Here is a 19,300-nt window from a genome sequence, read left to right on the forward strand (position 1 = left end):
GAAGGTGAGAATGAGGATTTTGAACTCTATCCTCTGGGGGATGGGGAGCCATGGATCCGGGCAAGGGTGATGGGATCATGGAGCCTGGTGCGAGAGAGGACACGAGCCTCAGAGTTCTGGATGATCTGCAACCTGTGGAGGGAAGAGTTGGGAAGGCCGACAAGCAGGAAGTTGGCGTAGTCGAGTTTGGATGTGATGAATGCGTGGATGAGGGTTTCGGGGGCCTACATTGTGAGACAGTAGCGGAGCCTGGCGATGTTGCGGAGGTGGGGGAAGGCAGAGCGGGTCATGGCACGGATGTGGGGCAGAAAGCACAGCTGAGAGTCAAACAAGACGCCAAGGCTCCGGACTGGGCTCAGTGAGGTGGAGTGTTTTATTTCCAAGCTCCTCACCTGAGCTCATGTCAGCCTCTGTTCTGTTCTCCACAGATAACTGCACAGAAGAAGAAAGTCCATCTGATTACTTTTGGCCACAGACCAGGCCACCAGCCACCCAGTTTCTGATGTGCGTCTCAAACGGGGGTCAGTTTGCAGTCAGGCAGTGGTAAGCGGATAATATTATTATTAATAAAAGTAATAATGATGATTAATCATTGTCTGGGACACTACCTTGCACGAGGGGCGCTGTATAAATGCAAGTTGTTGTTGTCGTGTTCAAATCCATTCACTCTCTGGCACCCCCCCTGCCCCTCCGACCTCCTCACTCCCCAATCCACCACCCAGTGCCTCCGCTCGACTGGCCCCGGCTCCTGCTCATCCCTCACACCCTTCGCCCCACCATCGGAGGTCGCGCTTTCAGCCACTACCCCGCCCCGAAACTCTGGAACACTTTCCCTCAATCCCTCTGCCTTGCCCCCCCCCCTCTTCCCTCTTTCGAGTCCCGCCTGAAAACTTTCCTGTTCGATCGTGCTTTGCAGCGACTGTGCGCGTTTTGCGAGCGAAGACAGCAGCCAATTTGCACGAAGCGACGTCCCAGAAACAATCACAAAAAAATAAGTAAAAATGCGGTCACTCAAACCACGACTGCGTGCGGGACGCTGCTGTGCGCAATTGACTGTTGCGTTTCGCCCACAAAATACAGACAATTCACTTTACAATCTCTCCTGTGAAGCGCTTTGAGACGTCTCAATGGCATGATAAGATGGTAAACAAGGATTATTATTATTATAATTATTATTATTATTACCTCTTTGACCCCCCCACTCTGGTCACCTGCCCCTCTCTGCCTTGCTCGGCTCCGATCCCGCTCACTGTGCTGTGCTCCTGAGTCTCTAATCCTGCGTGAAGAGCGCTGCGTAAATGCAAGTTGTTGTCGTCGTTGTTTGTGTGAGACGCAATGGGTTAATGCCGTGCCGTTGCTCTTGTCCAGTGTTTTGAACCTACAGAACTACTCCTCTCACTGGAACCCACCAGATCTGAGCAACTGTTCGCTGAGCACAACAGCCAACCCCAACATCAGTGACATCGAGAACATTAAAGTCTCGCCAGGTATCATCACCCCCTCCTCCCATCACGCACACGCATGTACCTTCCCGTGTCGATGTCTTACTGTGTCAGTGCTGTGGAGGAGCACCACGTTGTAAGGTTTACACGCACGCGCACACACTCAGGTACATGCATCGCGCATACACACACACACACACACACGTGCATGCATTGACCCCCGCGCGCACGACTGCACGCACACAACCATGCACACGTACTTGGGTAAATCTTGCAGGCCTACACACGCACTCTCACGGTAAACCTTGTACACGCATGCGTGCGCGTGTGCATGCTCACAAACAAGGGTAAACATGCGAAAATTCTGTGCACGTACATGGGCATGCGCACACACACGCAGACACACATACACTGAGTCAAAGCTTTTATGCACACGGACACAGGCACACACTAAGGTACAGCTTGAATACACAATCACACACAAACACACACCAAGGTAAACCTTGTCACTGTGCACACTTCTACCTACACCTCCTCTCCACATACCTACACACACACATCCCCCACCCCCTCCACACACACCTACACACACACACTCACCGCGCACACATACCCACCCTCCCACCCCCCCCCACACACACACTACAACACTAGAACAACAACTTGTGTCCAAGAGCATTCGAACATTGAACACTAAGGTAAACCTTGTGTAAACACACGCAATAAGTGTGCAGACTTGTACATACACACACACACCAAGGTAAACTTTGTACACAAGGGCAGTGTACACACACACACATGTACCATCCAGCCCAGGTTCCCAAATACCCACTTGACAAGGATATCCTGTGCCCCCCCCCCCCCCCCCCCCCCCCACCCCCCCCCCCCCCCCCCCCCCCCCCCCCCCCCCCCACACACAGACAACGCGGCCGACGTGGCAAATCAGCTGCTGGACTTCACGGCGGACACCAAGAACCTGACGAGGGAGCAGGTGGACCGGCTGGTGGAGACCCTGAGCCAGATTGTCATCGTGGCCAGCATCAACGAGTCGCTGGCCTCCACTGTGGTGACTGTCCTCTCCAACATCCTCTCCAGCTCCGACACCGCCCTCGTCACCTCCTCCCGAGTGTGAGTTGCCCCCCCAGCCCTCCCCCGCTCCTGACGTGAAAGGCATTGCAGCATAATAATTCACCCACAAAATACACAGTCACTCCACTTTACAGTATACTCTGTGAAACGCTTTGAGACGTCTCGAAGATGGGATAAGAAGCTATATCAAATGCAAAGATTATTATAATAATAATATCATAATAATAACAAAGGGGTTACAATCCCTTTAGCTCCAAAACATTTGGTCACTCAATCCACCACTGTTTGTGGGACGTTCCTGTGTGGAATTGGCTGCCGCGTTTCACCCACAAAATACACAGTCAATCCACTTTCCAGCATATTCTGTGAAGCGCTTTGACAAGGCGCTACATCAAATGCAAGGACTATTATTATTATTATTATTATTATGATTATTAACCATCTTTCTCTTGAGGCAGAGCTCTCCAGACGGTTGATGCATTGACGGTTAAGATGACCTTCCTGGGACCTTCAGTGAGCATCACCTCCCGGAACCTGGCTCTGGGAATCTCCGCTGTGGATCCCAGGAACTACAGTGGCACCTCCTTCAGTGTGGGCTCCCTGGAACCCGACTCTGACCTGAAGGTGATGACCCCATCGGGGAGAAAGGGCTCGAACTGTCCTGCTCAAATCTTTGGAACTTGTCCCTCAATCCCTCCACCTTGCCTCTGCCTTCCCCTCTTTTAGATCATGACCGAAGACCTTCCTCTTCGAACGTGCTCACGGTCAATTCCTCCCTCCGTCCCTCCCTCCCTCCCTCCCTCCCTCCCTCCCGATTCAGCATCGGGTTCCACCGCTGTTAAGCGATCCTTGAAAACAAAGGAAAATAAACTGAGTCTGTGCCCGTTCAGGTGGACGTTAAAGATCCCGTGGCGCTATTCGAAAAGAGAAAGAAGTTTCTCTCTCTCCATGTCCTGGCCAACAATCCCCCTGATAAAATTTGGTCACTCACCTGACCTCTCCCCATGCAGTTTTGTTTGCTCAGCCGGGTGTCTGACGCGTGCGGAAACCCATCGCTGTGCTTAAGAGTCTCCGAACCACCCACACATGGAAATCCCAGAGTGAGATTGTTGGGATGGAATGTGCTCTCTCTCCCTGGAGGCACACATCCTGTTTTCCTAATCCCGGAGAATATTAGGCGCAGATCGGCGAGATCCAAGGCTTGGGGACTCCAGAGTGTGAGTTGGGGTAACTGCTGGAGACGAGGTCAGGGGTTTCCAACTGGTTGATCGCCCACGAGGTGGCGCGCTCGCACATGATCAAAAAGACAAGAGGAAGGAGCAATAGAACTGCAATGTTTTTGAGACAAATTGGAGCCAGATGCAGGAAGGTTTTCATGCATCTGGAAATAAATGTGTAAACTCTAATGTTAAAACTGCTTTAAAGATCCCATGGCGCTATTCAAAAAGAAAAGGAGTTTCTCTCTCTCCCAATATCCTGGCAAAAAATCCCCCAAATAAAATTGGTCGCTCACTTTGTGGCTGTTCGTTGGACATTACTGTGCAAACTGCCTGTTTCTCATCCACGAATGCACAAACCCCTATAATCCTCCGTTTTCTTTTGCAAACGCTCCTGTGAGCGTTCTTCCTCTGACCCCCTCCTCGACTGGCTCCGGCCTCCTGCATGTCCCTCGTGCCCTCCGTTCCACCGCACTTTCAGCCACTACGCCCCAAAACTCTGGAACACTCTTCCTCAATCCCTCTGCTTTGTCCCCTCCTTCCCCATCTTCAGTTCGCGTCTGAAGACCTTCTTCTTCGACCGTGCCTACAGTCACCTCCCCCCAGCTTGGCGTCATGCTCCGCCACTGTCAAGCGCTCTGGGATGCTACCCTGCAGGAGGGGCACTGTATAAACGCAAGTTGTTGTTGTTGTTGATCGCGTCTCTCAGTGCGGGGCTCCTGACTCCTCTGTTGTGATTGACAGGTTGACTTTGACAAGGACACTGAGGCAGAGTCACTGGCCGAGGTCCTTCTGCCCACCAGCCTCTTGGAGCAATTGAGCGAGGCAGAGTTCAGCGCTGTGTCCAGGACTCAGTTTGCGTTCTTCAGCAAGAGTGGACTCTTTCAGGCAAGATCACCGTCAAATAACCTCAGGAACTCTCTCCCTCTCCCCTCCGCCCCCTCTTTATCTACCTACCTCTCTGATCATGTCTATTCCTGTGAAGCTCTCTGAGACGCCACTCTATAAATGGAATTTGTTGTTGTGTAAAGTTCAAGAAACTTGCTAAATTCCCACTAAAACTTCACCAACCTGTCCACTCCCTCTGCTCGGCAGGTAGCTGGTCTGCTCCATGTCCGCCGCCCTGCCTGCTGCACTTTTGGTGGTCAGCCTTCAGCCTCTCTGCCCCCACCCTCTGGAACTCCATCGCGGAGCACCTCCACCTCACCCTCTCCCTTGTCGTCTTCAAGATCTCCCTCTTTGACTTTGCCTTTGGCCAGTCTCCCACCTCCACCCTCCCTGCCCTCCACCCCTCCTGATCCCAACCCTTGACTGTCCAGCGCCTTGGACGTCCTCCCAACGCGAAAGGCGCCGTGTAAGTTGTTGTTGTTGAGTTGGACTGTGTTGCATTGGCACGTGTGTGAATCTCTCAGTTGTTTGGTTTGGAGACTCTGCTGTGTTACATTGAGTAACAGTCGCTCAGTGATGTTTGGTTGGTTTCTCCCCTGCAGGACCCGGGAGCTTTTCCCCTGGAGGGTTACGTGGTGGCGAGCAGTGTGGGCAACATCACCATTGAGGACCTCTCCCAACCCATCAGGATCAAAATCAAACACAGACAGTCCGAGGTAGGTGTGGGTCTGCACTCCAGCCCTGCTCTTGGAGGGCAATGTGGAGTCCTGTAGCGTATTGGTTAGTACTCTGGGACGCTACCCTGCAAGAGGGGCCGCTGTATAAATGCAAGTTGTTGTTGTTGGTGCTGGCTAGAGCACTCGCCTCGCAAGTGAGAGCTCCCGGGTTCGATACCCGGGCAGGGCAAAACCTTAGACAAGCTTCCTTACTCCACATCCCACTGTTTATCTAGCAGTAAGTCGGAACCTGGTTGTTAGTCGACTAGCGGATTGCTTTGCAGAGGCAATAATCCCTCCAAAAAAAAAGAATAATTCAGTCACTCAATCCACGACTGTTTGTGGGACACTGATGCATTTCGCCCACAAAATGTACAGTCAATCCACTTTACAGTATAGTCCATGAAGCGCTTTGAGACATCTCAACAATGTGATAAGGCGCTGTATCAAATGCAAGGATTATTGTTATTATTATTTATAGCTGTGACCAAAACCTGGCGGCTCCTTAGTGCATTAGAGGGTATAATAATAATAATAATAATAATAATAATAATAATACAGTAAACTCCTGATTACTCATCAGTCCAAGGGAAAAGGGCTCAGTGACTAGTTATCCAGAGTGACTTGTTAGGCATAGAGGCTTCCAGGCCACAAGGGAGCGCTGGGATCATGAGGGGTGGAGGGCAGGGAGTGGGGGGATGGGAAGGTGGCCGAAGGCACTAGGCAGAGTTTGAGAGTTCATGTTCAGATGCATCGCAGAGGCCTCTGGTTTATTGGAGGTCCGGAGATGGCCTCCATACCTATCCTATCACAGGATAGGGTGGGAGCCAGGGCAGGAGGCTACTAGATCAATAAGGATAATTATTATAAATCTGTGTGAACATATGCGGTGTGTTTAAACATTTTGAGATGTCCTACCTACACGAAAAGCTCTATAAATGTAAATGTTATTGTATTGCACCTTCCCGTGGCTGTGATACCCTTTTGTCATGAGATTACGGGGCAGAACTGAGCACAGGACTTCAAAACAGCAGCCAACAACAACAACTTGCATTTACACAGTGCCCTTCACGTGCGATAGCGTCTCGGAGCGCTTAACAGTGGCGGAGCCCTACGTCGAGCCAGGGGGATGGTTGAGGTAACTGTAGGCACGGTCGAAGAGGAAGGTCTTCGAGACGTCTCAAAGCGCTTCACAGAATAGACTGTAAAGTGAATCGACCGCATATTTGTGGGCGAAACGCGGCAGCCAATTGCGTCCCCACAAACACTCGTGGATTGAAGTGACCGATTTATTATTGTTTTATGTCCCTTGAGGGATTATTATCAGGCGTGTGGAGTAAGAAAACTTGCCCAAGGTTTCGCCCCGGCCGGGAAAGAGGGAGCAAGGCAGAAGGATTGGGGGAGAGAGTTCCAGAGTTTCAGGGTATGATGGAAACCTGCAGCTGAACTAAGATTGAGGTTGAGGTACCATTGACTCTCTACAGGTGGCAATGCAGACAACGAACTGATGGTTGTCTCAATGGCACCCCAACAGGCTCCTAGATGTACTGCACCTCTCATCCCAGCTCAGTTCCTCTCCTATTTGACCCCCATCACAATCTTTCAAGCTGTAGTCTTGTAATGTTCAGTAATATACTGGTTGCCTTTCTTCTCTGGATCAGAAGGTTGTGGTTCAAGACCCCCGGTTTGTCCAATGTGGACTTCTGTCAAAAATAATACCAATTCAGTCACTCAATCCACAGCTGTTTGTGGGACGCTGCTGAGCGCAATTGGCTGCCGTGTTTCACCCACAAAATAACACAGTCACTGCACTTTACAGTACATCCTGTGAAGCGCTTTGAGATGTCTCAATGCCCGGATAAGGCGCGATATCAATTGCAAGGACTTTGTGCTGAGCAATGATCAGACAAACGAGGGCTCTTCGGTCTTGAAAAAAGATGACTCAAAAGGGACCTCACAGAAGTGTGTGACATTTTAAAAGGGATTGAAAAAATAAACCCAGACCAATACTTTAGAATGCACCAAGACAAGTCCACATTTGCCCACAAAATACTTAGTCACTGCACTTTACAGCAATTCTCTGAAGCGCTTGGAGAGGTTCACGAGATCAGTTCAAGCAAAGAAGACCCTTCGGCTCATCTAATCTCATCCCTCCAGAACAAGCTGCCTTTTACACGAGTCCCAGTGTCCTGGCCTCAACCACCCTTTGTGGTAACCCTGTTCCAGTCATTAATTACCCTCTGGGTAAAAAACATTTCCCGGTGTCGGTCCTGAAATTGCCTTTTGCAACTCTAAACCTGTGTCTTGGTGAATCCTAACTTTGCAGCGTTATAGCTGTACAAAATGGGAGGCTTGTTATTAAAATCATGTTTAACTCTTGCCTTGTGTCTTGAACAGATATCATTTAAGCCTCAATGCACATTCTGGGATTTGGCGTTAAACAGTGAGTAAAACCATTTCTTTTACGTGTTACAGTAGAAACTCTGCGGGTTTGTCTAGCGGGAATGGGGTACGTGTTGAAGCCACTAGCCGGCTAGCTCCCGAGCCATAAAATGGACAAACGACTGGTTGTCAGGTTGCGTAACTTCCTGGAAAAGCATAGGAAGTGACGTCGACAATAACCTGGTAGACAAACATTTTGGTTTTCATACCCATTAAAAAAAAGGCCCAGTCTCATCCAGGTCATCGAGTCACTAATGCCATTACTTCTTGCCAATGCACAGGAATTTATGTCAGCAGCCAATTGATGTCAACCAATTCGGCTTTCATGTAAATGTCTGACTTCCGTGTCACCACGTCGGCACTTCCCGCCAATGCACAGGAATTTTTGGGGGATTGGGAGCCAGACGGCTGCATGCATGAGTAGTTAAAGGACAGTGTTGACTTTCGCGGCCCTGTTATAATGCAGGTTGGAAGTTTATTATCAGAGGTGCCGTCCTTCGGATGAGGTCCCGTCTGCCTGTTCAGGTGGATGTTAAAGATCCCGCGGCGCTATTCGAAAAGAGAAGGGAGATTCTCTCTCCTGGAGTCCTGGCCAACAATCCGCCAAATAAAATTGGCTGTTTGTGGGTCATTGGCTGTGTGCAAATTGGCTGTTACAGTATATCCTCTGAAATTTGGTCACTCAATCCACGACTGATTGTGGGACGTTGCTGTGCACGATTGGCTGCCGCGTTTCCACCACAAAATATGCAGTCAATCCATTTTACAGTAAATCTGTGAAGCCGTTTGAGAAGTCTCGATGTCCTGCTGAGATGCTGTATCGAATGCATGGAATTATACGGTCTTGTGGTGTATCCAGCTGTTCACGCTTGGCTGCTGTTACACTTTACCTTCCAGATGGCAGTGGTGGGTGGAACCCTAAAGGCTGCCGAGTGCATCCACAATCCAACGCCAATGAGACCATCTGCCTGTGTGATCACCTAACCCACTTTGGAGTCCTGATGGTGAGGCCTTTTTTCTGTGAGATGGAGGGACAGGGAATTAACAGCCAGAATACAGTAGAGAGTTGACCACCCACACTGACTAGACTGGCCAGACTGGGAAGCACACAGTCTTAGCTGACGCTCCAGTGCAGGGCTGGGGGGTATGTTGTATTGCCAGAGGTGCCGTCCTTCAGATAAGACGTTAAACCGAGGTCCTGTCTGTTTGTTCAGGTGGATGTTAAAGATCCCACAGTGCTACTCGAAAAGCGAAGGGAGTTTCTCTCTCCCAATGTCCTGGCCAACAATCAAAAAATAAATAATCATACATTTCATGGCTGTTTGTGGGACACTGCTGTGTACATTTGGCTTCCACGTTTCACACACAAAATATGCAGTCACTGCACTTTACAGTATGTCCTGTCAAGCGCTTTGAGACGTCTCAATGACGTGATAAATGTGCTATGATTATTATTATAAGCAGACAGTGCAGTTAATTGGACATGAAGCAAAATTAGAAATTAATTACAGTGAAATAATTAGTTCCATCATAATATTATCTTTATTTTTATTGGTGAGCGAGGTAAACCTGCTCACACCCCGTTAACCGAATTAGATTGAAACATTCCACTTTGGGACCGAGGGTTATGTCCCCGCCGACAAACCCTAATCCCCCAAACCCTTCTAGGCTCTAAATTGTCAAAGGACAATGAGGATCTGATCCATGTCTTCACGACCACCGAATGGCCTCTCTGGCTGGGCAAGCCCAGCCTGAGCCTAGTGACCAAGTGCTCAAGGTAGCTCTGAGTTCAAGTGTTCTCTGCTCCATCTTTGTGAGAGCAGATCAAACTCCTTAGATCGGAAGTACTGCAATGCTGATTCCAACCAAAATAGGCCTGAAAGCATAGCTGCCGCTGGGAGCTCAATCTTTCCCATAATGCGCTCAGTTATGGGTGAGATTCGGTTAGGAAATCTCAACAGGGATGAACTTCCCCAGAAATACTAGCTCCAGAAGCAACTGTATAAGAAGAGAGACATTATCGCTGTCCCAGAGCACAATACCAGCCCTTTTTTCTTTCTGTCTCTGTCTCTCTCACTCTCTACCCTATCTCTCTCTGTCTCACGTTAAAATCCCTCCATGGTCTCAACCTCAAACCCCCCACCTACCTTTGTGACCTCCTCAAACCCTACCGAACCGGCTGCTCCCTTCCCTCAGTCAGCACTGAACTGCTTCATGTCCCCCGTACCTGTCCCCCCCACCATTGGTGGTCAGGCTTTCGGCCAATTCTGCCGTCGCTCTCTGGAGCTCCCTCCTTCCTTCACCTCATTCAAGCCCCATTTCAAGACCTTCCTCTTTGACCGTGCTTTCGGCCATCTTTCCCTCTCCCTACTCCAACCCCTTTGGTTCCCACCCCCAGCTCGAGTGCCTGGCCAGGATTGTTAAGTGTCTTGGAACATCCTCCCGACTCGAAAGGCGCTGTGTAAATGTAAATTTGTATTTGTCTCTCCTCTCTCCCTCTTTCTAACTCTCCTCTCTCTCTCTCACTCTCTCACACATTGCTCCTCTCCCTCACACTGTCTCTGTCTCACTCTAAGTCCCCCCCCTCCCCCCCCACTCTCTCTCACTCTGCTTCTCTGTTGTTGTGAAGCGCTCTGAGGCGCTGTCCTGTGTAAAGGTCGCTGTATAAAGGCACGTTGTTGTTTCTGTTGCAGGACATCTCTGGGACGGCCCATCAGATCGACGCGGTGAACACCCAGATCTTGACCTTCATCACTCACATAGGCTGTGGAGTGTCTGCCATCTTCTCAGCCACAACACTCCTGACTTACGTCGCCTTCGAGTGAGTCTGTCATCGTCAGCCCCACCCTCGCCCGGCTCCACTTGCTCCCCATCCCTCAGAGGATAGAGTTCAAAATCTTCGTCCTCACTGTTAAAGCCCTCCCCACAGTGTTGGTCCCGCATCTGTGACCTTTTGAAACCTGTCTAACCCGTCCGTTAGTCCTACTCGGTGGGCACTGGCCTGCTTCGTGTCCCCCATTCCCCCCCACCCCACTCTGCCTGACCCACCATCATTGGTCTGGCCTTCAGCCTTTCTGCCCCCGCCCTCTAGAACTCCTGTGAACCCCTCTGAATACATAGGTGAAACACGGCAGTCAATTGCACGCAGCAGTGTCCCACAAACAGTCGTGGATTGAGTGACCCCACTTTATTGGGGGGGGGGGGTGGCGGAAAGAATTATTACCCCGAGAAAGTGATACACAGTCACAGCACTTTACAGTATATCCTGTGAAGCGCTTTGAGACGTCTGTATCAAATGCAACAAATATTATTTTGCTGTTATTAAATGAACTATTTCATAGTTTGTTTAACTGTATTAAAAACATGCAAATTATTATTAACTTTATCGGTTTCTCCTCCGCGCTCCCCACCTTCCCCCATCCCATCCCACCCTCCCTCCCTCCCTCGCTCCCTGCAGGAAGCTACGCCGGGATTACCCCTCTAAGATCCTGATGAACCTGAGCACGTCTCTGTTTTTCCTGAACCTGCTGTTCCTGGTGGACGGCTGGTTGGCCTCCTTCCAGCTGCGGGGGCTGTGTGTGGCCGTAGGTGCCCTCCTGCACTTCTTCCTCCTGGCCTCCTTCACCTGGATGGGTCTCGAGGCCGTGCACATGTACATCGCTCTGGTCAAGGTCTTCAACACCTACATCAGGAAGTACATGCTCAAGTTCTGCATCGTCGGCTGGGGTAACCTATCCCTCTTCTCTTTATTTTCTCCTTCCCTCGCTCGGCCCGTCTCCTCGTCACCCTCCCCCCATTCTGTCAATCCCCCAGCCCCCATTTTCTCACTCCGCAACTAGATTGATCTTGTGTCAATGTGTCTCTATCTGTGTGTGTCTCTCTCTCTGTGTCTGTCTCACTGTGGGTCTGTCTCTGCCTCTCTCTGTTTCTTTATCTCTATCTTTTTGTGACTGTCTCTGTGTGTCTCTGTCTCTCTCTCCCTCTCTCTCTCACACACTCTCTCCATCTAGTTCCACATATCTGTGCCTCCTTCGCATGGAAATGTCCCTGTGTCTGGAGAGGAATGTGGACTCTCTCCATGGAGGGATGCACCCTGCTTACTTAGCCACAGATTGGCAAGACCCAAGACTTGGGGGGGAACCCAGAGTGTGCGTTGGGATAACTGCTGGAGTCTAACCAGCAAAAAACCACATAGCTTGGCATTGAGAGCACTGTCTGGCAAACTTTCCTTCTGCTTGTCCTGCTAGGACCACCCTCGCCGTTAGGGATTTGGGTCAATAGTGATCACAGTTTTCCTCTGACAGGTTTACCAGCTCTGGTGGTAGGTATTGTCCTCGCTATCAACCTGGAGTTCTATGGAATGCAAGTCTATGGGAAGGATGACAACGGACAAGGAGCCTCAGCTTTGTGAGTTGTTCCATATTTTAAGTTGTCTCAGCCTGGCTCAGTGGTAGCGCTCTCGCCTCTGAGTCAGAAGTTTGTGGCCCTACATTGGGACTCAGAACACATGGTAGAGTAGTAGTTCGAGCACTTGCCTTGCAAGTGAGAGGACCCGGGTTTGATTCCCAGGAAGAGCAAATAGTAAGGCAAGTTTCCTCACTCCACACGCCTCTCTTTACCGAGCAGTAAGTAGGAACGCGGTTGCTAGTCCATTGGCGGATCACTTTCCGGGGTTAATTATCCCTCAAAAAAAAATGTGTTAGCGTCCAGAGGGACTCGGGTGTCCTTGTACACCAATCACAGAAAGTTAGTCTGCAGGTGCAGCAGCAATTAGGAAGGCGAACGGTATGTTAGCATTCATTATGAAAGGATTAGAGTATAAGAGTAGGGAAGTCTTGCTGCAACTGTATAGGGCCCTGTGAGACCACACCTGGAATACTGTGTGCAGTTTTGGTCTCCTTATTTAAGGAAGGATGTACTTGCCTTAGAGGGGGTGCAGCGTAGATTTACTGGGTTAGTACCAGGGATGAAGGGGATGAGTTATGAGGATAGGTTGACCAATTTGGGCCTATATTCTCTAGAATATAGAAGAATTAGAGGGGATCTTTAGATCAGATCACCAAAGGGCAATGATAGAGTAGATTGTAGATTGTTTCCCCGGTTGGAGAAACTAAAACCAGGGGTCACAACCTTAAAATCAGAGGCCAACCCTTTCGCACTGAGTTGAGGAAGAACTTCTTCACTCAAAGGATGAATGTATGGAACTCACTGCCCCAAAGGGCTGTTGACGCTCAGTCCTTGAGCATATTGAAGACTGAGATGGATAGATTTCTTATTGCAAAAGGGATTAAGGGATATGGGGCTAAGGCAGGGTCAGGTTATTAGCTGGAGTTAGATTAGAAGATCAGCCATGATTGAATGGCGGGGCAGGCTCGAAGGGCCGAATGGCCTACTCCTGCTCCTACATGTTATGTTATGTTAAAATTAGTCCTATTATTAATTATTATTATCAATAAGTTACTAATGAGAAGTAATTATTTCGTAAATTATTAGCAGAAATATGTTATGATTGTGATCTCTTGCTCCCCAGTTGCTGGATTGACCATCCCATCGTCTTCTACGTGACGTGTATGTGCTACTTTGTCGTGCTCTTCCTCATGAATGTGGCCATGTTCGTGGTGGTCCTGATTCAGATCTGCGGCAGGAACGGGAAAAAGAGTAACCGGAGCCTGCGGGAGGAAATCCTCCGTAACCTGCGGAGTGTCGTCAGCCTGACCTTCCTCCTGGGCCTGACCTGGGGCTTTGCCTTCTTCGCCTGGGGCCCCGTCAACCTGGCCTTCATGTACCTCTTTGCCATCTTCAACTCCCTGCAGGGTAAGTGGATAGATTCTTGTTAGGTAAGGGAATCGAGGGATACGGGGCAAAGGGCGGGTAATTGGAGTTGAGGTACAGATCAACCATGATTTAGTACAATGGCGGAACAGGCTCGACGGGCTGAATGGCCTCCTCCTATTCCTATGTTCCTAATCAGTGCTCCCCCTGGCTTGTACGCCCAGCTCGTTCAGCCTGGCTCGGTCGGTAGCTCTCTCATCTCTGAGTCAGAAGGTTGTGGGTTCAACAACAATAAATTACGTTTGGAGAACGCCTTTCGCGTTCCAAGGTGCTGTCCTGAGCACCAGTCACATGGTGAGCGTGTATTTAAGTATTTAGATAGAGATAGTTACGGATAATAATCATAATAATAATCCTTGCAAGGCACTGTATCATGTATCAGATGCAAGGATTATTTATTAGCATGAACAACAAATTGCTATATAAGTGTAATTTGTTGTTCTTGTGGAGTCCTGTAGCTCAGTGGTTAGAGCACTCGCCTCACAAGAGAGAGGACCCGGGTTTGATTCCCGGCAGAGCAAAACATTGGGCAAGTTTCCTTATTCCACACGCCTCTGGTTACCTGGCAGTAAGCAGGAACCTGATTGTTAGACGATTAGCGGATGGCTTTTCTGGGGATAATAATTCCTTCAAAAATAATAATAATAACAATAAATTGGTGACTCAATCCATGACTGTTTGTGGGACACTACTGTTTGCAATTGGCTGCCGTGCTTCGCCCACAAAATATACACTTTAGAGTATATTCTGCGAAGCGTTTTGAGACGTCTCGAAGACGTGATAAGGCGCTATATCAATTGCAAGGATTATTATTATTACTATCTTGTTCAACATATATGTAACCTCAGGGGTCTGACCTTGTTAGTCTCTCTCTCTCTCTCTCTATTACACATAGGGTTCTTTGTCTTCGTCTTTCACTGCGCTCTGAAGGAGAACGTGCAGAAACAATGGAGACGGTACCTGTGCTGCGGTCGCTTCCGACTCCCGGAGAATTCAGGTGAGAGTGGGATTACATCGGAATTCCCTCCCGAAGCGAGAGGACCTGGGTTTGATTCCCGGGCGGGGCAAAACCTTAGGCGAGTTTCCTTACTCTACACGCCTCTGTTTACGTAGCAGTAAGTTGGAACCCGGTTGTTAGTCAATTGGTGGATCGCTTTTCCGGCGGTAATAATCCCCCTCTTCCCCAAATAATAATAACTTGGTCACTCAATCCATGACTGTTTCTGGGACACTGCTGTGTACAATTGGCTGCCATATTTTGCCCACACAATATATAGTGAATTTACTTTGTAGTGTATTCTGTGAAGCGCTTTGAGACGTCTCAACGACGTGATTAAAGGATTATATCAAATGCGAAGATTATTAACATTAGGTTGTTATTCTAATGAATTTTAAATTGCTGCTGTGGTCTAAAATGGGGCCCGTTGGCCATTTTGTTTTGTGCTTCCAGACTGGAGCAGGACAGTGACTAACAATACCAAGAAGGTCAGCTCCGAGAACCTGGGCAAGTCTCTGTCTTCCAGCTCCATCGGCTCCAACTCCACTGGCTGGGCCAGCAAGCTAAAGTCCAGCTCCAACCTCTTCAAAACCAGCAGCAACAAGGGTGAGGAGCAGAGAGGGGCAGTGTGGGGGGGTGGGAAGCAGGATACTTGGGACAGACTCCTAACTAGAGGTCAATAAGGTCCAACGTTAGGGACTATAGGTTTGAAAATCTGCCATAACCTGAAGGTTCAAAATTTCTCGTGGGCCTTGGCCTGTAAGGTTGTAGCCTGAAATTCCACTTGTCTCTTGTCTGCGAGACCTCAAGCCCAATATTCCACCTAGACCTTTAGCCTGTGAGATTGTAGGAGTGAAATGTCGTCTCATCTCTCGCCTGTAAGACAAAAGGCCCATAATTGCATCTAGTCTCTTACCTTTAAGGTGGAGACATGAAATTCCACCTAGGTTTAGCCTGTGAGACTTGTGGCCCCGAATTCCTCCTATGGCCTCGGCTATAGGCCTGAAATTCCACCTAGTCTCTTGTCTGTGAGTTGAAAGTCCCCCAAATGTACCTATGCTTTAGCCTGTGAGATTGTAGGTCCAAAATCCCACCTATGTTCTTGCTGTGAGACTGTAGGTTTAAGGCTATGCGCCCACTAGGGCGAGGAGGTGAGGAGAGGGAGGTCTGTGTCTATCCTCGCTCACCGCGCTCCCGAGTAATGAAACTTGATGTGTTTTTGGAACTAGGATGACGTCCGCTGAGCGTGGGCCTGAGTGCAGAGCTGGGCTTCCCCCCCCCCTCCCCCAACGTCAAGGTAATGCATGCTGAGGCAGCCCACCAACAGCGGCAGCAACAGGGCAGGTGGTGGCAATGAGCTTACGGGACTAACTCACACTATTGACCAAAAGCGGTGGGTGGTGGGTTGCCTCGTGGGGGAGAGGTGGGGTGATGGAAACATCTAACGTGTGATGAGGGGGAGGAGATGTTAGGGGAGGACTTCACTCTCTGGTCTTTCTTTTCCCCCTCCTCACATATTTTGGGTTCCCCCCCACCTCCTCCTCAATTTGATGGATCGGTCCGAACCGAGATCAGTCTTATATTTCGCCCACAAAATTCACAGTCAATCCACTTGACAATATAGTTTGTGAAGCGCTTTGAGACGCCTCAACGACCTGATAAGGCATTATATCCAATGCAAGAATTAATAATATATTAGTACTTATTATATTAACGCTTCCTCTCCTCCCTTTTTGTTAATATCCCAAATTAAACCCAATTGAATAATCAATCCCCAATCCCCCCGCTCCCACCCACAAGCATACATACACTCATTCTCGCTTCACATTGTACATATAACTGGCATGTCAGAGCCACACACGTGAACATGCATGTGTGCGTGGATGCATGTGTGTGCGTGTTATCTTGTTCTAAGTCGGAATGGTCCAACTGGTGGCCCGTGGGCCGCATTTGGCTTTATCCGGCCCCCTTCCTCCCTCCAATTCATCTGGCCCGCCCACTTCCTCCGTAACCTGTAAACGTTACGTTTCTGGAAGGGAAACACAAAAATATTGCTTGAAAGACAGTTTCTCAAATAGGATGTCTGGCCTTGAGCAGCCAAAAGGTTGGGTTCCCCCTGCTCCGGGTTCTGCTCCGGGGAGCTTGGCGACAGTCCCAGAGAGCGCGGTGGGGAGGGTGGGCTCTGGGTGGGGTCTGGGTGTGGAGGGGGAGTTGGAATCTCTTAATAGCTGTGCTGCTTTGAAGCTTTACCTTCCCCCTGATGTAGTCCAGCCCCACTACATTGAGGGTTGGGTGTACACCATGAGATGTATTGTTACCCTCTCATAAAACATAGCGGGCAATTTCGCCAACTTATTGTAATCAACCCACCAAACAATCTCCAGTCAGCCCCCACCTCCTTACCACACTGACAATCGCTGTGTCCAACAGCTGACCATGCTTCAGAAGGTTGAGGGTTCAAGCCCCACCTCAGGACTTGGAACCCACATAGTCAATGCTGACCCTCCAGTGCAGTACTGGGGGAGTGCTACACTGCCATAGGTGTCATCTTTCAGATGAGATGTTAAAATCAAGATCTCATCTGCCTGTTCAGGTGGACGTTAAAGATCCCATCTGAAAAAAAGAGGGCAGTTTCTCTCTCCTGGTGTCCTGGACAACAATCTCCCAAATATAATTGGTCACTCACTTTATGGGACACTGCTGTGCGCAAATTGACTGCTGTGTTCAGCTACAAATACACAGTCATCACTTAACAGCTGCGAAGCGCTTTGAGACGTCTCGAAGACGTGATAAGGCGCAGTATCGAATGCAAGGCTTGTTGTAACGGCTTAACCAACCAAGAAAGGATAGTTATGTTGTTTTCCTCATTTAACCAGCAATGTAACACTACGATCTGTGAGCCAGGTGTCCCGTGTATGGTGTGGGCAGATTCTGGGAATAACAAAAAAAAATTTCACCAGTTTCATTCAGTGTATCTTGACTTAATGTTTAATTTAACCCATGTTAAGTTGGCACTTAATAAAATCGGTCATTCACCTCATAGCTCTCTGTGGGACATTGCTGTGTGCAAATTGGCTGCCGTTTGGAGCCCACATAGTCAATTTGACTTTGCTGTGTTCTTGCACAAAATACACAGTCACTGCACTTTACAGTAAATTCCTGCAAAGCGCTTTGTGACGTTATTGCAAGGATTATTATTATTTGTGGAGTAATTCCCAAATATGCTCCCAATTTATAAGCATTTCCCTCCCCCCCACCACACCCCCGGTTTCCCGAACAAAAATTTTTGAAAAGATTTGAATTGGAGGATTTTATTCCATGAATAAATTCTGCGCCGTCTCGAATCTTGAGGCCAAAAGGGACCCTCGGGCTGAGAGCGGGTGGAACGTCAGGCCTCTGAGGATGCCTGGGTGAAATTGCATGGGTTAACTGGCATATGCCCACAAAACGTGCAGTTACTACACTTTACAGTGTATACTGTGAAGCGCTTTGAGACGTCTTGAAGGTGTGATATCACGTGCAAGGAGTATTATATGTATATATATATATTTTATATTATATATACATCACACATCTCAATTGTCGCGCCTCCCTGTGCAGGGGGAGATGCTCTGCGGCTGTCTATTGACTATGTCTCTGCACGTATCTGCTTGAACTGGCCAGGCAAGTGGAGGTTGGCTGTCGCCTCCTGCTTGTCCCTCATCCCCTCTGTTCCACCATCGGCGGCCGTGCTCTCAGCCACTACGCCCTGAGTCTCTGTAACCCTCTGCCTCAATCCCTCTGCCTCGCCCCCTCCCTGCTCATCTTCAGAACGCACTTGCAAGTCCTTCCTCTTCGACCGTGCTTACGGCCACCTCCCTCTCCCCGTGGCTCGGTGTCAGGCTCTGTCACTGCTAAGTGCTCTGCGACGCTAGACTGCGTGATGGGCACTGTGTAAATGCAAGTTTTTGTTGTAAACTCTTAAGACTTGGTGTTTTCCTTGTTTCCCCTCCTCCCCTCCAGGCGACCATTTTGTGACCTCTCCATCCAACAAGTTCGAGCGCCCGGGCGTCCCCCAGGAACCCGCCCACAATGTCCTGGACAAGGTCAAAGGTTACTGCTCCGCCCACTCCGACAACTTCTACAAGAACATCATGATGTCCGATGCCTTCAGCCACAGCACCAAGTTCTGACCCCGGAAGCTTCCGGAAGGCCCCGGATGACATTCGCTGATGCAAGCTGGGTAACCCCCAAGCCCATTCCCCCCTTTTCACCCCCCGCCCCTCCCACCCCCCGCTCTCACACAGACTGATACAGACACTCACGTCTGGTGTTGGAGGGTATATGTTGGGGGTGCGGTGGTTTGGGGGATGGGGGAGAGGAAGGAGCCCCAGTTTTTTTCACTTAGGGTCCTTCACTTAAGGACTAGTTGGGCCAACAGCCTGATTCTGTGCGTGTATTGACTTCTGAGCGGCCATATTGGCTCAAAGTTTAGTCGGTGGGGGGGGGCTCAGAATTGGAATCGAATTTCTCACGATTTGCAATGCAAGTTACATTCATGTACTGCACCTTTCACTGTCGGGAGGATGTGTCAAAGGGTTGGGCACCTGAGGTGGGGAAGGTGGGGGGGGAAAAGATGTCCGAAAACTTAGTCCAAGAGGGGGCATCTTGAGGCAAGCCTTGAAGGAGGGCGGGAAG

General features: G+C 49.5%; 1 protein-coding gene across 1 annotated transcript in view; it reads left to right on the forward strand.

The window, feature by feature from the left end:
- The window catches only part of adgrg6 (adhesion G protein-coupled receptor G6), a 43,862-nt gene extending 25,066 nt beyond the window's left edge, over positions 1-18,796 (forward strand). The window contains exons 9-23 of the mRNA XM_042332730.1: positions 429-543; positions 1,369-1,487; positions 2,363-2,570; positions 2,990-3,155; positions 4,493-4,636; positions 5,239-5,352; positions 7,750-7,795; positions 8,692-8,798; positions 10,488-10,615; positions 11,252-11,520; positions 12,099-12,201; positions 13,325-13,608; positions 14,522-14,623; positions 15,077-15,229; positions 18,626-18,796. Coding sequence (XP_042188664.1) covers positions 429-543; positions 1,369-1,487; positions 2,363-2,570; positions 2,990-3,155; positions 4,493-4,636; positions 5,239-5,352; positions 7,750-7,795; positions 8,692-8,798; positions 10,488-10,615; positions 11,252-11,520; positions 12,099-12,201; positions 13,325-13,608; positions 14,522-14,623; positions 15,077-15,229; positions 18,626-18,795 — 2,228 coding nt within the window. The 3' untranslated portion in view covers position 18,796. The remainder of the gene's footprint in view (positions 1-428; positions 544-1,368; positions 1,488-2,362; positions 2,571-2,989; positions 3,156-4,492; positions 4,637-5,238; positions 5,353-7,749; positions 7,796-8,691; positions 8,799-10,487; positions 10,616-11,251; positions 11,521-12,098; positions 12,202-13,324; positions 13,609-14,521; positions 14,624-15,076; positions 15,230-18,625) is intronic.
- The last annotated feature ends 504 nt before the right edge of the window (positions 18,797-19,300 follow it).

The sequence above is a fragment of the Callorhinchus milii genome, unplaced genomic scaffold (assembly GCF_018977255.1).
Source record: "Callorhinchus milii isolate IMCB2004 unplaced genomic scaffold, IMCB_Cmil_1.0 Scaffold3, whole genome shotgun sequence".
Taxonomy (NCBI): domain Eukaryota; kingdom Metazoa; phylum Chordata; class Chondrichthyes; order Chimaeriformes; family Callorhinchidae; genus Callorhinchus; species Callorhinchus milii.